Genomic DNA, 18,210 nt, shown 5'->3' on the forward strand with positions numbered 1-18,210 from the left:
CACAAAACAGATCTCAGCAAATTTAAAAACATAGAAATTATACCATGTATCTTCTCAGACCACAGCGGAATAAAGTTAGAAATCACTTCCAACAGAAACACTCACCTCTACACAAAGACGTGGAAATTAAACAATCTGTTGCTGAATGACTGGTCAAAGAGGAGGTCCAGATGGAAATAAAAAGATTCTTCAAACTAAATAACAGGGACACAAGTTATCAAAATCTGTGAGATACAGCAGAAGCCTTCCTGAAAGGAAAACTCATAGTCTTAAATGCCCGCATCCAAAAGACAGAAAGACCACAAATCAACAAACTAATGAACTGTCTCAAGGAACTGGAAAAGGAAGAGGAAGCAGAAGAAAAGAAATAACCAAAATCAGAGTAAAACTAAATGAAATCGAGAACGAAAGAACTATACAGAATATTAATAAAGCAAAAAGTTTGTTCTTTGAAAAGATAAAGTCGACAGCCCTCTTCTTCGATTGACTAGAAGTAGAAAGGAAAGGATGCTAATAAGTTCAATTAGAAATGAAAAAAGAGAGATCTCAACTGATATCATGGAAATAAAACATAATCTTTGAATACTATAAAAATCTCTATGCCTCAAAACTTGAAAACATGGAGGGAAATGGACAAAATCTTAGAAACACACAACCTCCTTAGGGTAAATCAGGAAGAAATACAATTCCTGAACAGACCAATATCAAGCACTGAAATTGAAGCACCAATAAAAAATCTTCCAATAAAAAAAGTGCCAGACCAGATAATTTTTCCAAACTGGTACCTAAACTGCAGAAATTATTCTACAACATTGAGAAGGATGGAATCCTCCCCAACTCATTCTTTGAAGCCAATATCACTTTGATACGAAAGCCTGGAAAGAACATAACAAAAAAAAGAAAACTACAGACTGATATTCATTACGAACATAGATGCAAAAATTCTCAATAAAATCTCAGCAAACTGAATTATTGTACCGCACATCAAAAAAAAAATTCACCATGACCAGATCGGCTTCAAGCTAGAGATGCAAGGTTGGTTCAACATACACAAATATGTAAATGTAATTCACCATATAAATAAAAGCAAGAACAAAGACCATATGATCCTCTCAATAGACACAGAAAAAGCATTTGCCAAAATTCAGTACCCTTTTATAATAGGAACTCTCTTAACAAAATAGGCACAGATGGGTCATACCTCAAAATTATTAAAGCCAAATGCGATAAACCCACAGCCAACATCATACTGAATGGGGAAAAATTGAAAGCATTCCTGCTTAGAACTGGAACCTAACAAGGTTGCCCACTGTCTCTACTTCTATTCAACATAGTGCTGGAAGTCCTTGACAGAGCAATCAGATAAAAGTGGGGAATCAAGGGTATCCAAAATGGGAGCAGAAGAGGCCAAACTTTCACTTTTTGCTGACAATATGATATTAAATGTAGAAAACCCCAAAGATTCAACCAAGAGACTCCTGGAATTGATACATGAGTTCAGCAAGTCTCAGGATACAAATTCAATGCACACAAATCAGTAGTTTTCATATGCACCAATAACAGTCAAGCTGAGAATCAAATCAAAGATGCAACAGCTTTCCCAATAGCATCAAAGGAAATTAAATATTTAGGAATATATTTAAGAAGGTGAGAGACCTATATAGGGAGAACTATGAAACACTGAGAAAAGAAATTGCAGAAGATGTAAACAGATGGAAAATCCTACCACACTCATGGATCGGCAGAATCAATATTGTTAAAATGTCTGTCCTACCTAAAGTGATCTACAGAATTGGTGTAATCCCTGTTAAAATACCAATGTCATTTTTTGCAGATCTAATAAAAGTGATTCTATGCTTCAAATGGAACCTGAGAAGACCTTGTATAACCAAAGCAATCTTAAACAAAAAGAACAAATTTGGGAGGCAGCAATCTACCAGACTTCAAGCTTTACTACAAGGCTATAGTAACCAAAACAGCATGGTACTCTGCACAAGAACAGAGACATAGACCAATGGAACAGGACTGAGAACCATCCTCACATTGTCATCTGATCTTTGACAAAGCAGACAAAAATATACACTGGGGAAAAGAATCCCTATTCAATAAAGGGTGCCGGCAAAATTGGATAGCCACATGTAGAACACTTACACAAAATCTACAGCTCTCACTTGTCACAAAAGTCAACTCACAATGGATAATAGACTAGATCTAAGACATGAAACCATAAGAATTCTAGAAGAAAATGTTGGAAAAACTCTTACAGACATCGGCCTAGGCAAAGAATTTATGAAGAAGACCCTCAAAGCAATCACAGAAGCAACAAAAATAAATAAATGGGATCTCATCAAATTAAAAAGCTTCTGCACAGCCAAGGAAACTATCATTAGAGTGAATAGACAACCTACAGAATATGAAAAAATATTTGCATACTACACATCTGATAAAGGGCTAATAACTAGAATCAATATAGAACTTAGGAAAACCAACAAGAAAAAATCAAACAACCCCATTAAAAAGTGGGCAAAGGACATGAATAGAAACTTTTCAAAAGAAGACAGACTAATGGCCAACAAACATATAAAAAATTCCTCAACATCTCTAGTCATCAGGGAAATGCAAATCAAAACCATGATGAGATATCTCTTATCTCCAATGAAAATGGCCTTTATTAAAAAGTTCCAAAACAATAAATGTTGGTGTGATTGTGGAGAGATAGGAACACTCATACACTGCTGGTGGGACGGCAAACTAGTACAACCTCTATGGAAAGTAATATGGAGATACCTCAAAGAACTAAAAGTAGAACTACCACTTGATCCAGCAATTCCACTACTGGCTGGCTATCTACCCAAATGAAAAAAAGTCACTCTACAATAAAAGACATCTACACTCAAATGTTTATAGCAGCACAATTCACAATTGCAAAGATGTGGAAACAGTCCAAATGCCCATCAATACATGAATGGATTAATCAAATGTGGGATATATATACCATGGGGTACTACTTAGCCATAAAAAGCAATGGTGAATTAATACCTCTTGTATTGTCCTAGATGGAGCTAGAGCCCATTCTTCTAAAAGAAAATGTAAATAGGCCGGGCGCAGTTGCTCACGCCTGTAATCCTAGCACTCTCGGAGGCTGAGGCGGGTGGATTGTTTGAGCTCAGGAGTTCGAGACGAGCCTGAGCAAGAGCGAGATCCCATCTCTACTAAAAATAGAAATTATATGGACAGCTAAAAATATGTATAGAAAAATTAACCGGGCATGGTGGCGCATGCCTGTAGTTCCAGCTACTCGGGAGGCTGAGGTAAGAGGATTGCTTGAGCCCAGGAGTTTGAGGTTGCTATGAGCTAGGCTGACGCCATGGCACTCTAGCCTGGGCAACAGAGTGAGATTCTGTCTCAAAAAAAAAAAAAGAAAATGTAAATAGTATGGAAAAATTTGATGATGTGATAAGTACTCTGTAGATTTTATTTCCTTCCAAATATTAAATATTTTAAAATATTATTTTATAGAAAAGAATTTTTATGTGATTGTTATGATCTATCTTTGATCTTAGCTAATGAATATATATCCTACATAATTATTTAAAATTAATATTAATACTTTTCAAGATACACGGTTAGTTTTACAACTTTTAAAGATCAATTTATTTAAAAATTATAAAGTTGGGACAATTGCTGCAATAAAATCTAAACCTCTTAGCATGTCATTCAAGACCTTGCACCTGCCTCTCCAATTTTCTCTCTCACTGCATTACTCCATACATGTTTCACTGTTTAATTATCTAGTAGAGAATTAATTCTTTTTGGTTTAATTGTGATTCAAGCATAGCAGGGACCTTGGAAAAGTTCACCTTTCAAGCCAGCTTTGTAGATAGAATTGGCTAATATTACTGATTTCTGAGACCAAGCTGCCTTGAGCTTCTCTGGTTGAAAGGGAGAGAGAAAAGCTTGGAGAACTGCCTGTTCCACCTGTTCCTTGCCAAGGTTTACTGCAGGCTTGGCTCCTCTCCTTTAGCCTAGGGTGCACAATCAAGACTAATGAACATACCATGAGTTGATTACAGTTTTGTTTTAAGTGTGATTTTTACATGGCCTTTTTTCTGCTCTCCGCTTGTCCAATCACTCTTACTGACAACTGACTACTTATTTTTTGCCTTAGTGCTTTTACTCAGATTTCTCCCTACTTGAAATGCTTTTCCTTTCCTTTTGAAATCCTAACAATCCTTTTGTTCCCTCAGAGATAATTAACCATACATACCTTCATCTCATTCATTTTATAGTATGCATTTTACTCTTCATTGTATTTTAGCTAGTGATATTTTTAATCATCTTTCCTACTAAGTATATGTTAGTGACCATGTCTGTTTACCATAGCAGCCTTGTATAGTACAAAGAGTTTAGAGAGTTAATGAAGGTGGTAAATTGGAAACTGAATAAATGATTGCTAAAAGACCTCTATTATCTTTTTCACCATCAATATTTCATCTTTTGAAATACTAGAAAAATATACACACTTAATATCAGTCTCACTTAAACTGAAGTGAATTTTAATGAAGATATACATTCAAGATATAGGAATTATCTGGTATTTGTTGTAGTGATATACTGAAGAATATCTTTCATCTGTTTTTCACAGCTGCACATCATAGGAATTATTAATGTATTTATAAATATTTCTCACTGTTACATAAAATATTTTTATCATTTATATTCTATTCAAAATGAATGTTGTATTATGTTCTATATATTATTAAACTATCCATATTTAATATTCCTTGTTAGAAGTAAAGAATAAGTTTTTCTTATCTGTAGAAGAGTGTCAGAATCTGATTGCCTACATATGAATAGACTACTTAATAAAGATCTGATTTTCTAGAGAATGTACTGCCACACCATATTTTTATTCTTTCAGAAACAGATGGGTGAGATGAAACTACAGCTTGAAAATGTCATCAAGGAAAATGAAAGGTATCAATTAGCTATTGGCTCTTTTATTATTGTCTTAGATAACTTTTGTTTTTGTTATTTGATATTTATAACGATAGTATAATGGTTAAGAGTATGGCGTCTGGAGCCTAATTTCTGTTTGACTTCTGGCTCCATTACTTATTAGCTGTGTGACCCTGGACAAGTTATAATACTTAACCTTTTTCTGCTTTAGGTTCCTCATCTATAAATTGGAGCAAATAAGCAGAACCTATTTCATAGGGCTAACTGTTAAGGGATAAAGTAAGTGTTTGGAATAGGGTACGTAATAAGCACCTTATAAATATTAGCAGTCAATACTATAGTGTATTTTTTATATATGTTAGGAAATATATTAATAAAATGAAAACTTATCAGCCCACAACCCAGCTTAAGAACTGAAATGTTACCAGTGCTGGTACATCTATCTGTATCTTCCCATCCCCCTCCTTCCTTCTGGCAGATGTAAATGCTATCTTGAATTTTGTGTTTATCATTCCCTTTAAAAAATTTTTATAGATATGTGTATCTCCAAACAATATATTGTTTAGTTTTGCATTTTTTAAAACTAGTTAAAAATGGTATCATCTAGTGTTCTGGGACTTACTTTTTTCGTTTAATATCATGCACAACTGCAAGAATTTCAAGGGATGAAATTGGTGAGTCCATGAAAAATTATAAGGCAAAGACCAAGAAAAATAAAGAAATCCAGGGATATAAGCCTGCATCTGGGTACAGGTACATCTCACTATCCCACAAAAAATGGAGAGAGGTTTAAAAACTGAGCAGAGCTTGAAACAAATTCACAGGACTAGAAAGATAAAAGTTGAATGTCAGAGCCCATCAGACTTCACATATTGGCATCTCACAAACCTTCAGGCATTAAATTGGGGTAGCCTAGGAGTGAGAGTCAGCTGAAAAGTAGACCAGTCCTAAAAAGACATAGCTCTGAATTATCTGACTCTTTTATATTGGCATAGGTGGTTTGACATTGATAATGCCCCTAACCACCTGGAAAAAGAAAAGGAAGATTGTTTCAGAGGATGATAACATCATTGCTAGGCCTCAGAGTGTCACTATACTTTTTAACATATGATATCTAGCTTATATCTGGCATAAAAAGAACTAGTGAGAGGAAGACTAAAGACAGCACAGTAAGTGTTTTAAAAAATCATTAGAAATAATAATCTATAGACACAGGGTTGGTCTTTAAAATAACTATGCTTTGGTATTGGTATAAACATAGACACAAAGATCAATGAAACAGAATAGAGGACCCAGAAATAAAATTACATACCTACAGCCAAGTGATCTTTGACGAAAATGACAAAAACATAGAGTAGGGAAAGGACACCCTATTCAACAAATAGTGCTGGGAAATTTGGATAGTCATATGCAGAAGAGTGAAACTGGACCCCTATCTCTCACCGTATACAAAAATTAACTCAAGATGGATTAAAGACTTAAATGTAAGACCTGAAACTATAAAAATTCTAGAAGAAAACCTCAGAAAAACTCTTCTAGACAATGGCCAAGACAAAGAATTCGTGACTAAGGCCGGGCGCGGTGGCTCACGCCTGTAATCCTAGCACTCTGGGAGGCCGAGGCGGGTGGATTGCTCGAGGTCAGGAGTTCGAGACCAGCCTCAGCAAGAGCAAGACCCCGTCTCTACTAAAAATACAAAGAAATTATCTGGCCAACTAAAATATATATATAGAAAAGATTAGCCAGGCATGGTAGCACATGCCTGTAGTCCCAGCTACTGGGGAGGCTGAGACAGTAGGATCGCTTAAGCCCAGGAGTTTGAAGTTGCTGTGAGCTAGGCTGATGCCACGGCACTCACTCTAGCCCGGGCAACACAGCGAGACTCTGTCTCAAAAAAAAAAAAAAAAAAAGAATTCATGACTAAGACCTCAAAAGCAACTGCAATAACAACAACAAAATAAACAAATGGAACTTAATTAAACTAAAGACTTCTGCACAGCAAAAGAAATAATCAATAGTGTGAACAAACAACGTATAGAGTGAGAGAAAATATATACAAACACTGCATCCACAAAAGGACTACTATCCAAAATCTACAAGAAGCTCAAACAACTCAACAACAACAAAAAACAAATCATCCCATTAAAAAGTGGGCAAAGGACATGAGCAGACATTTTTCAAAAAAAGACATACATATGGCCAAGAAACACTTGAAAAAATGCTCAACATCACTAATCATCAGGGAAATACAAATTAAGACCACAATGAGATACCACCTTACACCAATCAGACTGGCTGTTATTAAAACTTGAAAAATAACAGGTATTTTTGAGAGTGCAGAGAAAAGGAAACACTTATAAACTGTTCGTGGGAATGTAAATTAGTACAACCTCTATGGAAAACAGCATGGTGATTTCTCAAAGAACTAAAAATGGGACTACCATTAGATCCAGCAATCCCACAACTGGGTATCTACTCAAAGGAAAAGATAACATTGTATCAAAAACATATATACTACTTGTATGTTTACTGTAGCACTATTCTCAGTAGCAAAGATATGGAATCAATCTAAGTGACCATCAATGAACGATTGCATAAAGAAACACGTTTCACACACCTTGTGGAATACTACTTAGCCATAAAAATAATGAAATCATGTCTTTTGCAGCAACATGGATGGAACTGGAGGCCATTATCTTAAGTGAAATAACTCAGAAACAGAAAGTTATATACTGCATATTCTCACTTGTAAGTGGGAGCTAAATAATTTGTACACATGGTCATAAAGAGTGGAATAATGGACATTGGAGACTCAGAAGGGTGACAGTGTGGGAGGTGGATATGTGATGAAAACTGACCTAATAGATACAGTGTACACAATTTGGGTGATGGTTACACTAAAAACCCAGACTTCACCACTGTGTACTATATCTATGTAATAAAACTGCACTTTTAACCTTTTAAATCTATAAATATAATAAAATAACTATGCTTAATATGTTCAATGAAATAAGACAGAATACTAAAAATTTTGATAGGAGAACTAGAAATTCTAAATAAGAAACAAATTCTAGAACAGACAAAATATAGTAATCGAAATGAGTTGTATAACTAAAGGGAGACTCAATGGAGTGCAACTTAATTCAGAGGAAATACTCTGAGTATCAGAAATATTCAGAATGGACATCAAAGAGATAAGAGGATAGAAAATATGGAAAGTAATATAAGAAAATAGTGAAAAGAACTAAAATTCATATAATTTGAATTTCAGAGAGAACAGAAAGAATGAGACAGAATATATGAAGAGATAATGGCTGAGATTTTTTTTTACTAGCTAAAGATCTACAGATTGAAGAAACACCATGCATCACAAACAAGATAATGCAAAAGTCCCATACCTCGGTGCATTATTATAAAATCAAATATAAATCAAAGAAAAAGAAAAATGCTCAAAACAGGGATTATCTGCAGAGTAACAGCAATAAGATAATTGACTTTTTGATAGAAATGAGAGGAATCCAGAGACAATGGAATATCTTCAAAGTGATGAAAGAAAAAACAACTGCCAAATAATTCTGTGTCCAGTGAAATGTTCTTCAAGAAGGAGGGTGAAATAAGGACATTTTCAGACTAAAAGAAACTAAGAAAATTATCATTTCCAGAATTAATGCAAATCCCAAAAGGATAATCTTCAAAAAAGAAGGGAAAATAATCCCAGGCAAAAGTAAAGGTTGGTAATTCAAAGACACATGTTATAATTTCTGAAGTGGAGACTAAAAGTAAAAGATCATATCACTGCCAAGCTAACGGGATAGAAAAGTGGAATAATAACAGTAACCGAAAAGAGAGCAAGAGAAGAGAAAAAAATAATTAAAGACAAGGCAGATAGAAAGCAAATACTTAGTAGATATAAATCCAGATACATTAGTAATTCCATTAAATTTTGCTGTGCTACATGCTACAATTATAAAACAATGATTTACTAGGAGGAGGTTAAATAAATGAAGCCACAGTTATGTCCTTCTAATCAGAGAGATTCCTAAAACTTAAGAATGTAGAATGGGTGAAAATAAAAGAATAGAAAATAGATATATCATAAAAGTGCTAACCAAAAGCAAGCTAGTAATATCAAACATACTAGAGTTTAATGCAAAATAAGAGTACATGATATTTGAACAATGCAATTAACAAATCTACTTAAGGGACATATATAGAACATTAACTAATATCCAATACCATCGGAATATGCATTCTTTTTAAGTACATATGAAACATTTCCAAAATTAACCAACTCAAAAAAGCAATTCTCAGAGATTTTTAAAAGATTGAAATTCTTCGGATTATGTTCTTTAATGAAAGTGAAAATTATGCTAGAAATAAAAAGGTAATTAGAAAATCTCCAACTGTTTCTATATTAAGGAATACACTTCTAAATATGACTCACAGGTCAAAAAATTTATACTGAAAATTAGAAAATATTTTCAACTGATTAATAATGAAAATAACATCAAAACTTGTGGGTTGCTACTAAGACCATTCTTGGAGGGAAATCTATAATCTTAATTGTGTGTATTAGAAAAGAAGAAAATCTAAAAATCAGTATCTCTAAGAATTTGCTGCAGAGATTAGAACAAGTACCACAAACGTAACCCAAAAAAAATAATTATGTAACATGTAGGGAATCAAGGCTCATTGGATGAGAGGCAGCAGGCATTACAAACAACAAGATTAGACACCACCTCCCCAAGTATTTCAGATACTAAAATTAAAACAAAATTGAACCATACACAGACAGTCCTTCCTTTGCATGGTGGTACACGACTATAAAAATGACATGGCAGGCTGAAACTGTGTAAAGTGATCTTAATAATCAATGGGGGAAAATTGTGATTGTTCTATGACCTTTAAAAATTTCATCAGAACACTAAAAACCGTATTACCATTGGTTATAAATATACTGTTGGTTATAACTTAATTTTTACAAAGAAATAAGATACTTTAATTCTCAGCATTTCTAATGTTTCAAATTATAGTGTACTAAATATTAATTTTAGCATTTTTCATTTCATTTTATAATTAATTTAAAATTATTAGAATTAATAAGCATATGATATAGATAACTATGTGATGGAAATGATAGAATATTGTATCACCACTAAAATATTTACAGAAAGCTTTTTATAATATGAGAGAATGCCTGTTTCAATAATACAGTTAAAAAGGCAGATTACAATATTATATTAGCAATCTGATATATCTAGTTGTGTAATTTTAATAGAAAGTAAAAATTCTGCTAGAAAATACATCACAGCATTAATAATCATTTTTCTCTGGGACTTGGATATCTTTTCTAAAACTCTTGTTTTTCTGTATTAGTCCTTTTTCTCTATTAAGTAAATATTTTATATAAGAAAAGTAAATATTTTTTTTAAAATACCATTAGATATTTAAAAATAAAATGTTGTGTGATTGACAGTTCCAAGTATGTCTTTTTAAAATTAGGAAATACTAATAATTATTAATAGCAAGCTCAGTCCTTTCTTTAGAAAGTAATCTTTTGTTGTTTGTTTCTTAAGTATTTATCAACTTAGCTTTATTGTGTTTGATGAACTTTGTTTTTAATAAATATCTTTTAAAAATTAAGCTTGAATTTTTCTAGTTTCAAAGGAAATTTGTGATATCAGTAGATAATTCCCTAAATGTTTTAGGTAGATGGATTTTGTTTCTTTTGTAATTTTCACCTTAAAATATATTTACTATAAATATTTTCTGCTCATACTTATGTGAAATAAGTGGTTTTCTTGTATTTGAAAACTTTTCTTCTTAAATATATATCATTTTGAATTAAAACAATCACTCTTTTAAATTGCACCTTCCTGTGCTTTTTTTTCTTTTTGTGTTGTTTTAAAGCATGAATTATCTGTAGTTTACCTTAATGTTAACATTAAAGTTGAATTTAAGGCTTTCATTATTATGGTCAAGCTTATGTAAGGATATGCTGAAAAATAAAGCTTCTAATAGTCTTGGTTTCGTGACCAGCAACCATTTTATCCTGCTCTGTTTATGAACTGGAACTAGTAACAAATCTAATGAGTTTTGTAAAACACACTGAAGAAAATAACAGTAATTCTATAAGATTTAATATATAATTTTCATTTATTGATTGGATGAAACTATGAAACTTTTTTTTTTTTTTTTTGGGACCCTTAAACAACAGACATTTATTTTCCCACAATTCTGGAGGCTGGAAGTCAGAGATCAAGGTGTGGGCAGGCCTGGTTCCTCCTGAGGCCTCCACCTTAGTCTTCTCTGTCATGGTCAGCTTTTAGAGGGCCGGGCCAGTCCAGTCTAAAACTACACGTTCACTCCTGCCCTCCCTCCCAGCCCAGGCCTTGCCCTCAGGGGCTGGCAGCACCTGCCAAGGGTGTGGTCCACTCACTTCCTCCTGGTTCTAGGGGGCCCAGCTTGGTGTCCTGTTGAGGCAGAGCCCACCCGCTGTCCCCCAGTTTGGGCTCTCCCTTCTTGCTCAGGTCAAGAAATCCAAGTCTCAATGGGGCAGTCACCTTCCTGGGCGCCCTGGCACTCGATGGACCACATGACTTGGTTCTGGCAAAGTGTGTGAGCAGAAGTGGCAGGTGAACGCCCTCCTCCCCTCTTTCCTGCTACACGGGATAAGGACACAATGGCTGAGGCTGGTACAGCCACCTGAGACCCGAGGCAGGCAAGGGAGGCAATCTGGGAAGCGAGATCATCACAGCAGGGACAGACTCAAGGGACAGGGGAGGGGGCCCGGGTCCCTGAATGGCTTTTTCTGAATGGCTTGTTAAATTATTTAATGTGGTATAATATCTGAATTTTACTTTTCTGAAAAATTAAAATCTCTAGATAAACTGAATTATGCCTAAACTAATTATCAGTTTAATGAATTTGAAATTGTTATATAATCTTTTTATTCACATAGCACAATATTTAATGGTGGTTAAACACTTCTAATTTTTTATTTGAAGTCTACTTAAAAATGATTTTGTGTAAAGAATTATTTTTGACCCAAGTGTTCATTTAATTGACCTCAAAGCAGTAATGTTATTAAAATGAATTTAGATTATCATGTTAATTGTTTGTTCCAAAGGTTACACAGTGAATTAAAAGATGTTGTTGAAAAGCAATTGGAAGCCCTTCCCCTTGGCACAGAGATAGGAACTGATATATATACAGAGGATGAAACAGTCAAGAACCTTCAAGAACAATTGCAACTAGCCAATCAAGTGAGTTACATGTATTTTTTATAATTACATACTCAATTAACAGAGCTTTAAAAAATCTGTGTTAATCATTATTTATGAATAACATAATAACCAAATTTTAACAATTGATTTTCTAGGGAGCGGGGGAGAAGGGGATGGGTATATACACACATAATGAGTAGGATGTGCACCGTCTAGGGGATGGACACACTTGAAGCTCTAACTCGGGTGGGACAAGGGCAATATATGTAACCAAACATTTGTACCCCCATAATATGCTGAAATAAAAAATTAAAAAATAATTGATTTTCTATAATTCACAAGAATTGTTATAGGTTGCAGAACGTATAATAAATTCCCTCACTGTTTGTTATAAATGCATTATAGTTGCCAAATATATATTTTAATTGAATCATAAAGTTTTTGACATTTTTTTGTCTTATGAGAATATTTTAATGTCAAAGGAAATTTTTAAAGGAAAAAAATCAATTATCTTATTTTGCTAAATTTATACTTTTCTTTTTTTCTTTTTGTTTTCTTCTGGCACAGTTTTCTTTAATTTTCAAAGATTATAGTAGTTTATTTTTATAAAATTATACTACTAGAACTAAACTCTTTCTCCTTTTTTCTTTTCTCATAGTGATTGAAATCTTTGGAAAGCTATATTATAAGGATCCTGTTTTTCAACATTGTAATTTTTTTGTGAATTTACATGTAAAGGAATTTTATTTGAATTTATAATTTTATATCCCAAGTGTCTCATATCTTGTATGGGTTTAAAACTCCGTTCTTCTCTTTGTGCCTCAGTTTCCTCATTGATAAATTGGGACTAAAAATTATGGATTGCAGGTTTGATTTTATATATTGTCCATGAAAAATCATGGTTTTATTCCTTGGAAATTTGGTTTTAGAATTCTATACATTTGAAAGTGATATTTTAGGTAAATCAGAAAGGCTATATTTAGCTTGATAAGGAACATGTATTTAAAACTGAATTTTTAAAAATATATGTAAATAGAAGGAGTTTTAAAAAGTCATGGAGGAAAGAATTGATGAGGAAGGCATGTTGTTTGTTATAGATTAGGAAGGATTTATAATTGTATAGAAGTCAATGGAAAAAAAAGTCAGTGGAAATTAATTTAGACTTATGCTTTCTAACCAGATATTAAATATGTCTTTCAAAAGCTGTGGCACATTGTGCATTTGTTAATACTTCTGAAACATTAAGAAATATATAAGACAATACTGACAAATTTTCCTTGCGTTTAAGTATATAAGTATATACATATTTGTTTATGTATTAATTTGTTTTTAAAGATCTGATAAAATACATACAATTGTATTGTTATCCATCACTGGCTTGAAAGATCTTTGTATGGAACATGAAAACTAGATGAATCCAAACTGAACAGATCAAAACTGAATTAAATACAATTTAAAGTAGAGAATTGAGAGAAAAAGAATTATTACACTATGCTTTATCAAAGTAATAAGCATACAGCATTTAACTGTCTATTCAAATATCTTCATTCATTCCACCAATATTTATTAGATACCTGTTATATACCAGGCACTGTGCTAAGTATTGAGGGTACAGTGGAGAATGTTGGTTCGTTCTTCCATGAAACATACAGGCTTTTGGAAGAAGTATACTAAGATGATGAAGTGCTGGGACTTCTTAAGTTTGATTCCCATTCTACTTTCTATCTCTGTGATCTTGAAAAACTTCTTTGTATTTCACCTTCTTCACTTATATATGGGGATTATAATAATTCTTATCTTAAGGGGTTTTATGGGAATTAAATGAAAAAAATCCCCATAAAGCATTTGGTGCAATGCCAAGCACACATTTAAGTTAATAAATTTGCTTATTTTTTATCATCATTTTTGTCATCATCATTACTGAATAGCAAGACAGGAAAATAAGAATTAAAATTATGTGCAAAAGGTGCTGGGTAGAGCAAATTGCTTTAGGAGTCAATACCAACAGTACAATATAAGTACCTAACTTAATATTTTTAGTTTGGAGTATTTTGTTCTACTACAGTAGAACACACACACTACAGTAGTGTGATTTGTAAAAATGTAAAAATTTGTAAAAATGTTCATATCCTTTGACTAAGTAATGAGATGATGACACTTCATAGATTTTAGGAATTTGTTCTAAAGAACTATATGTAAAAATTTATGAATAAATACACTCATATTTATGATAATGATAAATTGAAGATAGATTAAAAATCTAAAATATGGAATCAGTGAAATTATAGTTTATCCAGAGAAGTCATACCACTTATATATATATATAGTACAGTGATTCTCAAATTTTGTGTACATTGTAATCCCTTGAGGACTTCTTGAAACACAGATTGCTGCCCTGTACCACTCCCCTCCCCAAGTTTCTGATGCAAGAAGTCTGGGATAGAGCTCGATAATTTACATCTCTTACAGTTCTGAGGTAATGCTGATAATGCTGGTCCTTTGAGAATCACTGCTCTAGGAGAATCTGGATTTTGTAATTATTAGTCCAGGTGATTTTTGTCATCAGGCAAGTTTGGGAAACAGTGGGACCTTTTGACATATGAGGCATTTTTATAATGATTCTACTGAAAAGAAAACTGAGTCTTAAGGAAATGAAGTAAATTGTCTAGGATCAGTAAGCTAGGAATTAGGGATCCAACTCAAGTCTTCTGGATCCAGATTCTGGGGTTATCTATAAATTTTAAAACTATTTGTTTTTAAAATTTAAAAAATATTTAATTTTTATACAAATTTAAAAGTTTTAGGCAAAACTAATCTATGGTGTTAGAAGACAGGATAATGGTTATTTGGGGGAGATTGTAGTAACTGGAAGCAATCACAAGAGGGGCATCTGGCTTCTAGGTAATGGTAATAATGTTCTTTCTCTCAAACTGGGTGCTGGTTACATGAGTGCTCTCACTTTGTAAAAATGCATGCTTTGTGCATTTTTGAATGCATATTATACCTCACTAATAGTTTCACAGAACTTATAAACCTATATTTATTTTAAATGTATATCCTTCATGTTCTGAAAATGTTTATCTTTTCGCTACACCTTCTTACTAATCTAAGAAGGTGGATTAGCTCTGATTTGGGATTTTAAAACTTGGCCTTTACAGACAAGGAGATGAAGGTTTCTTCCTGTCTCTTGCCAACAACTTGCTAAGAGACCCTAGGCAAGTTGCCTAAACCTCAGTCTCCACTTTCCTAATAAGGCAATAATGAATCTCTACCTAGTAGGTTAGCATTTCTCAACCTTTGTCTAGGACACCTCTTCGGAATACTTAAAAATTATTTAGGACCCCAAAGAGCTTTTTGGTTTCATCTATCCATATTTATTGTATTACAAATTACAAGTGAATCTTTTTTAAAAACAAATGCAAGCATATGCACGCATTGTATTAGCCCTAAGAACAATGATGACATCATATCATATAAACCTTAGAAAACTCCACTATATACTTGTGAAAGCATGAAAGTGAAAAAGGCAAATAATATGTCATGTCATTCTGAACATAATTTTAACCTCAAAGTCCTCTCAAAGTGTCTAACAGTTCCCATACTGTACTTTGATAATGCTATATACAAAGAATAATGACCTGAGATAATTTTCATTATAAAATGCCAAGTGAAAACAGTATAATGCACACAGTACACTATATGATTCCTAATTTTGTTAAAAGGGAGAAAATTACAGAATCTCCCCTAGAATTACATATGTAAACATGAATAGAGACATTTATAAAGATGATTATATCTAGTTGTTAGTGATATGTGTTATCAGGTGGTTAAATTATAGGCAATTATTATTATGTTCTCTATTTTTCTGTATTTTCCTAATTTTCTACAATGAAAATTTATTATTTTTCCCATCAGAAAAAAAGTGATTGTACTTTGCTAGGGGTTAGTTTTCTTCTTCAGCAGTTTCTAAGGCTTATACTTTTCTTGTGGAATAAGGAGAGTGGTTTAAATCTGTTAAGACTTTTAATTTTAGCTAAATCTGAGTAAAAACAATTTCAAAATAAGGAACTTTTTGTCTTTAGGTTTATTCTCTAAATTGTTATTAATATAATTTCATATCAAAAATATTACAACTATAATACCATCTTTACACAGTTCTATTTTTGTTTTGTGTCTTTGCAAGAACTCATTCTGTAAAAGATTATGATACATTCATAGTATGTAATAAATAGCCCAGTAATAATTTAATGAATTACCAAATGTTTTTGTCTTATAGGAAAAAACTCGGGCTGTGGAACTCTGGCAGATTGTTTCTCAGGAGTTGGACAGCGTGCAGAAACTTTACCAAGAACATATGACTGAGGCCCAGATTCGTGTATTGGAAAGTCAAAAACATAAGGTGATCTTGGATTTCACGGTTTTCTTGTACATAAGTAAGAAATTGCATTCTGAATAAACTGTTTTGCAGAGGAATGCCTAGCTCTCTACTATATTATTTATATTAATAACAAATATTAATAGATCTTTGTTGGTTAAAAATCTCTTGAACAGGTAAGATAATTAAAGCACTGATGAGTATACATTTGGTTCTATAATGTGATTTAGCAATGAAAGCTATATTTAGTTCTAAGAAGCAGCTATAAGATTATTTTGTATAAATGAATCTATAAAGCTTTTATTTGCTTGATTTCTTACCTGACTTAGAACAAAACTGTGCATTAGTTTATGTCCAGTGAAGAAACCTCAAATACAGTGACAGTGCTATGTAAAATAAAAATGTTAACACCCATAAGTGTGACTTATTGCTAAAATAGATATCACCTTTGTCTAGCATACATTGATTAGAATAGAATTTTACAATAGAAAGGGATCATAATTGTTATTAAAGACTTTTTTCTGTCCAAAGCAAGAATCATTTTACACTCTTTCAAAGTGGACATCTAGCTTTTACTTTACATTACTGACAAGAGCTCACTATTTCACAATACCATCCATTCATTCCATTGAGAAATTTGCCTCCTTTATTCTTCGATTAGTTCTTATGTTGTTAAGTGCATTGAGCACTATGGAGAAATTCCAATTCTGACCTCTTTTCTATGGTATTTGGAGAGCCATTCTTTAAATAAGTTGGTTATCATACCTCTCTTCAACTCTCATTTGTAGACTTCAAATCCTAATTTATGAATGTTCCTATTATTATCATTATAGTGGGGAATTTCTACCTAAAGAAATCATAATAGTACTTACATGATACGTTTCCAGTTTATGAAATGATTTTTGTGTACATGCCCTGGTTTGAAAGTAACCCACATCTAATCTGATTCATTGGGCTTTTGCTTCCAAGATCTAGAAACTGTCCTTTATGAGTTGTTTTCTCATTTAGGTCAATCAACTAAGCCCATGAGATTTTTTTTTCACCTATATTATAGCTATGCAGTTAGGGTTTATTTTTTTGTTTGTTTGTTTGTTTTTTGGTATAAAACTTTATAAATAACACTTTATTCTTATTTCCTTAGTTATTTATTAATCTTTAATTCTGTCATCTAGCATGTTAACAGCCTACCAACTTTGTGTCATCCACACAAATAATGTTTAATAGAGTCATAACAACTAATCAAACAATTTCAAACTTGTGAAGCATGAGAATTTTTTAAAAGGGGGTGGGCAGTAACTCCTGTGCTATGGTTTGTACTGTAGGTTTTGAGTAAGGTTAGAATGTGGTTTTCCAATATTGGATAAGGTCTCTAGCATTTGGAATTTCTAATAACTTATCATTTTTGATAATATATTTCTTTGAGTTTTAAAATAGTGTTTACTAATGGATTGATTTCTAGAAATAATGACTTGACATAAAACATAAGTAGCTACATTAGTTTCAGCATTGCCACTTTATGTAATTTTTTAATCGTTTAAAAAATTATATCATATAATAGAAGAAACACTACTGATTTCATCTAAATGTAGGCATAAAGATTTTAAACTTGATTTTAGTTTAATTTTAAATATGGATGGTACACAAAATGCT

General features: G+C 32.6%; 1 protein-coding gene across 5 annotated transcripts in view; it reads left to right on the forward strand.

The window, feature by feature from the left end:
• Positions 1–18,210, forward strand: part of SCLT1 (sodium channel and clathrin linker 1) — a 134,266-nt gene that overhangs the window by 16,218 nt on the left and 99,838 nt on the right. For all 5 annotated transcript variants that reach the window (XR_006735396.1, XR_006735397.1, XM_045552286.1 and 2 more), the window contains exons 5-7: positions 4,922–4,977; positions 12,089–12,224; positions 16,462–16,584. Coding sequence is in view for 3 of the 5 variants with exons in the window: in XM_045552286.1 (XP_045408242.1) it covers positions 4,922–4,977; positions 12,089–12,224; positions 16,462–16,584 (315 nt within the window). In the remaining 2 variants the exon portion in view is untranslated. The remainder of the gene's footprint in view (positions 1–4,921; positions 4,978–12,088; positions 12,225–16,461; positions 16,585–18,210) is intronic.

This window comes from Lemur catta, chromosome 5, assembly GCF_020740605.2.
Source record: "Lemur catta isolate mLemCat1 chromosome 5, mLemCat1.pri, whole genome shotgun sequence".
Taxonomy (NCBI): Eukaryota; Metazoa; Chordata; class Mammalia; order Primates; family Lemuridae; genus Lemur; species Lemur catta.